This window comes from Olea europaea, chromosome 15, assembly GCF_002742605.1.
Source record: "Olea europaea var. sylvestris chromosome 15, O_europaea_v1, whole genome shotgun sequence".
NCBI lineage: Eukaryota > Viridiplantae > Streptophyta > Magnoliopsida > Lamiales > Oleaceae > Olea > Olea europaea.
The window spans coordinates 17,281,952-17,290,719 of NC_036251.1; the positions used below are offsets into that span (position 1 = coordinate 17,281,952).

The following is an 8,768-nucleotide window of genomic DNA, read 5'->3' on the forward strand; positions in this document are numbered from 1 at the left end:
AAAATAAATGTAATCAAACACATCCTAACTTTTATAAAAATCTGCTAAAAATTTAAATTTTATTTAAACCAAACAAGCCGATAGTACTCAATAGTCATTTTACCTTGAGTTCTCTATACATAATCTCACCTACTAAGCAATCCAACAAATTTTCATGCTTGAGTGATACAAACAACTCCAATAACCGCCTCCTGAAGCCAAAATAGGGTGTGTCGGACTACCCAAAAACTTAAATCATGAAGTTTACATAGAGATGGTTTTCTTACTTGCATAATGATGACTCGGTAGAAGGATACATAGCACCTTTTGCAGAGGTTCCCTGCTTCCTACCAGTTGTTCCAAGGATAACTTCATGCAAGCCGGACCTATTCCAGCAAATTGAATACCTGCATATATAAGGATAACAGAACTTCAGAGAAGACATCTTATTATAATATGCTAATCTTCACAAATGGTCATATTAAACAAAGCCCACCCGCAAGTTAAGGTTGTTAGAGCAGTCTCAGAGTGTTGGAACTCCTTGGGTGGTATTGGAGATACCAAAAAGAGTGGCTGTAAAATGCCGAAAAAAAAGGAAAAAAGAAAAAAGGACAATTTGTTCAGATGGATCAGCATTATGTTACATGGCCAAAGTGCACGGAGCTAATCAGCAAATTACAACCTTATTAACATGAAAAGGGTTAATTAATTCTTTTGACAATGGCAGAATTCGATCGTATAAAGATCTTCTCAGTTGATCAACCATTAGAAAATCTTCAGAACCATAATGGGACCGACCAGTGGTTATAGAAGAAATGTAAACTGGTTCCAGGAAATACGAAAGCAGAGATCCTGCATAGAAAGAAAGAATTCATGTCAGACAATCTATAGAACATATTTCATCAAAAAAGTTCACAATAGAATTAATTTTTTTTTATATGAAATTGTGAATTAGGGACTTATGCACAAAATGATAATTGATATTTGACAAGTTAACAATTCCATTTTCACATACAAAGCGAACCAGCACAGACGATGTAAGTCTTAATACATGTAACAGAAAAATATGGGGACCAGGAGTGTTCATGGAGTTTTAAAGATGATCACAGTAAAAGAAAAGATTAACTTGTTTTGCATTAAGACATTCAACTCATGAATTCACCAGATTTAGCAAAATTTCAGGCTGTGCTATTCAGCAACAATCTTCATATGGTTTACTTATTTGCTCATAATTTGATGATCATAATAACCAGTTAAAGCTTAAGGTAACCAGAGAATTGTTATAGCCTCTAAAGTACCCAGATGGTCCAGGATCAAAGGTGAAACGAAATTCTAGACATGCTCGAAAGCTATCTATGATAGGTTACAGCGATAAATATTTTCCGTTTGTTCAAGGAAAGGATTAAAGCATGTTATAGAGAGAACTTAAGGAACCTTGAACCCCAACAACATTCCAGCGAGCAATCTTGTCAGAGCAGCTCACCGATAAAGTTGTATCTCCTCGACCAGGCTTCCTCTTTCTCTTTGTCACATATTATAGGTGAATCTACACATAATGTCAATACATTCAAAATTCTTTGGTAACCAATTATAGCCTTTGTTTGGTCCCATTTCTTAAAACTCTTTTTTCCCCAAATTTATTTTTAACCACATATTTACCCACAACTTTCATCAACTTTTCAATCATACATTTCACTAAGAGCGTATTTGACTAGCATAAAATATAACATCTAAAAAAGAAAATATTTTCCTTGTTTTGAGGAAAACAAAAACCACCTCCCCCTAAAGAAAATATTTTCCTTAAAAACAAAGAAAATTAGATATATTTTCAAAAGTTGGAAAAAAAAAAAGAAAATCAATGGAAAAAAATAACAATCAAACACTCAAAGTAGAAATTTGGATGGAAAACTGATATTTTTCATGGAAAATAAATGTAATCAAACACATCCTAACTTTTATAAAAATCTGCTAAAAATTTAAATTTTATTTAAACCAAACAAGCCGATAGTACTCAATAGTCATTTTACCTTGAGTTCTCTATACATAATCTCACCTACTAAGCAATCCAACAAATTTTCATGCTTGAGTGATACAAACAACTCCAATAACCGCCTCCTGAAGCCAAAATAGGGTGTGTCGGACTACCCAAAAACTTAAATCATGAAGTTTACATAGAGATGGTTTTCTTACTTGCATAATGATGACTCGGTAGAAGGATACATAGCACCTTTTGCAGAGGTTCCCTGCTTCCTACCAGTTGTTCCAAGGATAACTTCATGCAAGCCGGACCTATTCCAGCAAATTGAATACCTGCATATATAAGGATAACAGAACTTCAGAGAAGACATCTTATTATAATATGCTAATCTTCACAAATGGTCATATTAAACAAAGCCCACCCGCAAGTTAAGGTTGTTAGAGCAGTCTCAGAGTGTTGGAACTCCTTGGGTGGTATTGGAGCTACCAAAAAGAGTGGCTGTAAAATGCCGAAAAAAAAAAAAAAAAAAGGACAATTTGTTCAGATGGATCAGCATTATGTTACATGGCCAAAGTGCACGGAGCTAATCAGCAAATTACAACCTTATTAACATGAAAAGGGTTAATTAATTCTTTTGACAATGGCAGAATTCGATCGTATAAAGATCTTCTCAGTTGATCAACCATTAGAAAATCTTCAGAACCATAATGGGACCGACCAGTGGTTATAGAAGAAATGTAAACTGGTTCCAGGAAATACGAAAGCAGAGATCCTGCATAGAAAGAAAGAATTCATGTCAGACAATCTATAGAACATATTTCATCAAAAAAGTTCACAATAGAATTAATTTTTTTTTATATGAAATTGTGAATTAGGGACTTATGCACAAAATGATAATTGATATTTGACAAGTTAACAATTCCATTTTCACATACAAAGCGAACCAGCACAGACGATGTAAGTCTTAATACATGTAACAGAAAAATATGGGGACCAGGAGTGTTCATGGAGTTTTAAAGATGATCACAGTAAAAGAAAAGATTAACTTGTTTTGCATTGAGACATTCAACTCGTGAATTCACCAGAGTTAGCAAAATTTCAGGCTGTGCTATTCAGCAACAATCTTCATATGGTTTACTTATTTGCTCATAATTTGATGATCATAATAACCAGTTAAAGCTTAAGGTAACCAGAGAATTGTTATAGCCTCTAAAGTACCCAGATGGTCCAGGATCAAAGGTGAAACGAAATTCTAGACATGCTCGAAAGCTATCTATGATAGGTTACAGCGATAAATCTTTTCCGTTTGTTCAGGGAAAGGATTAAAGCATGTTATAGAGAGAACTTAAGGAACCTTGAACCCCAACAACATTCCAGCGAGCAATCTTGTCAGAGCAGCTCACCGATAAAGTTGTATCTCCTCGACCAGGCTTCCTCTTAACAGTACCAGGAACTTGAGAACAATCACCTGAAGACTAATCTTTTGAGAAGAAATTTCGAACATCAAATAAACAAACAATTAAAACACCATTATTTACTTCGTAAGTGGGAATACATTACAATATCAAATATCTATTAAGAGTTTCAACAAACATAAAAATCAAGGGAAAAAAACAAGATCATTAAAGTTCTTCTGAATGGATATAACATTATTCCAGAAAACATGTAGGAAAAGAAAAATGAATGGGCAGAACACATTTATAGCCCTAAGTTGTGCCCACAAAATTCCAACAATTTTCATATTTAATAAACCAAACCAGAAATTTGCGACACCAAATATCCACCTATCATAAGAACTTAAAGTTTATAAAAATCTGCTAAAAATTTAAATTTTATTTAAACCAAACAAGCCGATAGTACTCAATAGTCATTTTACCTTGAGTTCTCTATACATAATCTCACCTACTAAGCAATCCAACAAATTTTCATGCTTGAGTGATACAAACAACTCCAATAACCGCCTCCTGAAGCCAAAATAGGGTGTGTCGGACTACCCAAAAACTTAAATCATGAAGTTTACATAGAGATAACGTTCACGGACATCATACCAAATCTTATAAAATACTTCATTTGCATTTAAAACTTCTAGATCAGGGTAAATATCTAATGTATCCATACAGATCTTTGTCTTGACTAAAGGACTAAAATTTAAGGGGCTTGAAATAATCACGAAGCGAATGGTAAGTATAACAATGTTTCGTGAACATTAGTCCATCAGTTATTTCAGAACTCAAGATACGCTCCACAGTTGGCGTTTCAAACAACTTAGCAAGCCTTTGACAAATCAGCCATTTTATCTGCCTAAACTACTTATTTTTCCTTAAGGATCTTGATGTATTTCAGACAGTAATATTTGATGAATTAACAAAACAGCCATTTTATTCCAAGACTACAACATTTGTTCTTCCGTTCTATCATAAAATAAAACAAATTAATCAGCAGAAATGTTATTTCGTGAACTTTCTAAATAAATGAAATTTGTGAAGAACTTCTACATAAATTTTCTGTACATTCTTTCCCCCTTTTCTCCAGTGACAAGAATACTGAATAAAGAAGATATTTCTGGTGAACTTCAAATGATTTTCCCCTATGTACTTTCCTCCAACGAAAGGAGCAGAACCAGATTAAGGAAAATTTTCCACTGCCTAATTATAGTTGATGCCTCATGGTTATTGAAGAACTAGCTACAAATTTAATATGCCATTCTTATGCTTATCCTTGCTGCATTGGCACTGGATCAATAAGCATGCAGTATGTAATATTAAGAACTCAAAATTTCAACACAAATCCCTAGTAAATCCTCACCTGCATGGCTGCATCTAATATGTTAATAAGAAATAGAGGTGTCAAATTATCCACATTCCACAAGTAAAATGATGTGTAACTGCATTAAAACAAGTATAAATTAGAAACTCTTAAATGAGGACACCTTTAAAAGAAAAACTAAAATTGGCTGCACTCAGCCTACAACCAGTCTTACTAACTGATCCATGCACGAAGAACATGGTTGGGGTGGGAACTAAGAAAGATACTGCAATGTTACAGTGAGCAGATCAGGTAGATGTTATGAATCTTTAATTTTTATTTTGTTATTTATTCTTTAATGTTATTGTTTTAGTGTCAATCATTAGAGTTATAGGAGCATTCTTTGTGCTAGTGTTTAGTGGTTTCTATATTTTAGGGATACTGTAGGAGTTATCTAGGATACTTGTTATTAAAAAAGTGTAAAGGAAATTAAATGAAAGGTGGAAAGAATTATTTCTATAAACATAGTGATGTATTTGGGAGTTTATTGGTTCCTCAAAAACCAATATTTTGGAGGGTCCAGGTCTCCTCGAATTAACCCTCTCTTCATCTTTTCTCATTCTACGTTGATTTTCTCATTATGAATAATTTGTGTTCGTCACTTTTGGTATTAGAGCGCTGGGAAACAAAGAAATGGGGCAACAACTAGAGAACATACAAACCATGGTGAAAACAATGAGTTAAATAAATAAAATAATAGTTAGTCAAGAAATTTTCACGCAAGATGAATGAGATGTTGAAGATGTTGGATGCAAAATCAAACCCCCATCACCAAGCAGCCACGATAACTGTTGCAGAACCGGATTGATCGGAGTCAAATTTAAATCTCACATATCTAGGAACTAGTTTTTCAGTTAGTTCATATTTTGATATATCTGAATCTTTCAGTTGTATTTTGATTTTATCAATTCCTAGAATTATGTATCGTTTTCCTATAAATGTAACACCATTTACAAAGAAATAGATCATCAGAGATTAAGTCCCAAAACCTTCAATAACAAATGTTTTGGCAAGACAAAAACAATTCATTGACCAGCACCATTACACCCCAAAGCACCAAAGTCCTACATGTGGAAGTTTGAGCTAAAATATTTGGCAACATCGGTGGGGTGTTATCATCAACAATGGTAAAAATTAGTAAAACGTACGATATAGGATAAGCATAATGGGTAGAAAATAATTCAATTAAAAGGTCAAACATCCTTCCCAATGAAATCCAGTGGAGAGGCCTCTTCCAGTCCTAAGTCTGACAAGAAGAAAGTTTCTTTGCTTGAAACTATATTGCTCGGACTCGAGTACAGGCGTCGAATACGAGTACATATATAAGAGTCAGATCCCTTTTATTCTAAAACTTGGGATACAGAGATATGATCAATAATTTAGACGCAAGCATTGGGTACTTCTTACAAACATAAAAGTTTTTCGAATATTACATAATAATAGTTTTAGATTATCTTTTAGGGAGTGTAGCACTAAATCGACTAGGTTTCACGCCTTATAAATATTAGTTTTATGCCTCAAAATCAATTTTACTGCTTTAAAGATCATGGGCCCATTTTTTCTCCCTACAGCTTCCGCTTCCTCCCATGGCGTTTCAAGTTTCTGCATGTCCAGTTCTAAACCGAAACAGGTTTATACCCCTGTCGTGTCATGTCATTTCAAACAAGTATGTCATCCAAATTGAAGAATCTGGGCATCATAGGCCTAAAAAAAGGAAATTTTAACGCCAAAAGAGTTGACTCTCTTAGATCGGAACTCGAGCCAAAGTATTGTGAATTGCATCTTGTAAATTTCGGAAAGTACTCTGATAATAAAGTGTCAATATTAGGGATATGAAATATCTTTAATTCAAGGCGTTCGAAAGAAGTTCATAATACCTTCATATTTAGTTATAATTGAGAACAGAGTAGAAGACCAATTTGTTTGGGGTTGTTTGGGGGGAGGGGAATACTCTTAGAGGCATGAATGTTTTGAAGGGGAGAGAATGTTATGAGTCTTTAATTTTATTTATGTAATTTATTCTATAATATCATAAAAATTATTAAAGTTTGAACTAGAGAGATATAAGAGCATGCATTTTGTTAGTGGTTTCTATATTTTAGGAATTAAGGAAGTCATCTTGTATTTTTCTATATAAAAAGTGTGTAGAAAATTAAATGAAAGGTGGAAAGATTTATTTCTACAAACATAGTCATTGTATTTGGGAGTTTATTGGCTCCTCGAACTACTAATACTAGGGAGGTATTGGTTTCCTCGAACTAACCCAATTTTCATCATTTCTCTTTTTATACTTTCTTTAGTTCTGAAATCAACAATGGAGTCCGCATCAATTGATATAGACACAAGTTGATCGTATTGAAAAAGACAAAACAAAAAGAGAAAAAAACAATTGTGAAGAGCTAATTAATTCTAGGAACCCGGATCTCCAAATTATTGACAGTTTGAGGAATCAATAACCCCCCTAAAATAAACATATGTTTGTTAAATAATTCATTCACCCCTTTTCATTTATTTACTCTTTTACTAGAAAAAAATACAAGACATGATTTTTCACTAATTCCTAATAAATAGACACATCTCCTCACTAACACAAAGAATGGTCCTATAACTATATCCATCGTTTCAAACTATAATATAAACAAAATATTATATTCAATCAATATAAAAATACTAAAAATAACTTCCTAAAGAAAGAGAAGGTCGTAAAATCCCTCCCCTTTGAAAACATAATATCTTGTATTTCTATTTAAAGAGTGTGAACATAAGGTGTGGAAGAATTATTTCTACAAATATAGTACTCGTAATTGAAAGTTTATTGGTTCCTCGAAAACCAATACTTTGGGAGGTCAGGGTTTGTGAATACTCTACATCTGTTCTAATTCTCTCTCTCTCTCTCTCTCTCTCTCTCTCTCTCGCGTTATGAACACTTTGTTTTCACTAAAGTAGCATTCTAAGAATATCAGTACAACAACTGGAATACAAATGCAATAACCTGGACAACCCTTGAAAGTGAACAGAGCAAAGCAACTAAATGATGGAAAACGAGGTATATCTTCAGTGATATGGAATTCAAAATTGAAATAGCAGGGATACAAGGGAGTAGTCGTAGGTTAAATTTCCCAACATTACCGTTCACCATTGCTGAAGATTCTGAAAATTCCTTGGTCATGGAATCATGGTCTGCAGAGTGGTGTTGCTTATCCCTTTGTTCCAAAGGACCAACTGAAGTAAACAATTGGGAACTGAGTGATGTGTCTCCACCTACAACAACAAGCAGCAGAAAGTTTAAACAGTCAATGCGAGATGCAGTATAGAAAAGATAACATGAGATCGCCAGTTCCTACAGGGTAACTGTGATATGTACAAATGTAACTGCCAGCCCGGTCTCAATTTGTATTTTCCTTTGCCACAGTTATCGGTGCCCAAATGTAAAGGCGAGTATGCGATTTCATCACCATGCAACAGTATTCTTCCATTATTATGTCTATGGTTACTAAAGTTTTCGGTCAGACATCCAATCTCCATATAGAAGTACCTGTTAGAATTGAGATACTCTTTAGTCATATAATTCAGCCATGTGCCTCAATGCAGATTGCAGAGTAAGTTTAAAGTGACAAGATTGTAAAAAGCATGTATATAGTATCCACTTCTTTCCAGAAGGATTAAATTCACTTAAACCAAAACAAAACAATAAATTTTGTTAACCACGCAATCTAGTTAGAATGATTGATACTATAAGATAACTGAGAATAACGACTTTAGTACAGATTAGCAAGATTAGGGTTTCAGCATTGGAGTACCATGCCGCAAATATGTCATTTATAGTTATTCTATTTTTAAAGGATATTGAATGAATGACAGTTTAAAACCCTTCTCCAATTGCCACATTGAACTAAGAAACTGGGATTCCGTCTCTGCAGATTCTTTAGTTTTACTGTTCAATTTATCATTCCAATTAAACTATATGATTGACAAGACGCAACAATTCCCTTTCACATAAGAGAAT

General features: G+C 33.8%; 1 protein-coding gene across 1 annotated transcript in view; it reads right to left on the reverse strand.

Annotated features, from left to right (window-relative positions):
- LOC111410324 (tRNA-specific adenosine deaminase 1-like) overlaps positions 1-8,768 on the reverse strand; it is a 12,201-nt gene that overhangs the window by 2,023 nt on the left and 1,410 nt on the right. Inside the window, exons 3-8 of the mRNA XM_023040591.1 lie at positions 8,107-8,297; positions 7,892-8,023; positions 3,312-3,425; positions 2,560-2,729; positions 2,379-2,455; positions 2,170-2,289 (exon numbers count right to left, since the gene is read on the reverse strand). Coding sequence (XP_022896359.1) covers positions 2,170-2,289; positions 2,379-2,455; positions 2,560-2,729; positions 3,312-3,425; positions 7,892-8,023; positions 8,107-8,297 — 804 coding nt within the window. The remainder of the gene's footprint in view (positions 1-2,169; positions 2,290-2,378; positions 2,456-2,559; positions 2,730-3,311; positions 3,426-7,891; positions 8,024-8,106; positions 8,298-8,768) is intronic.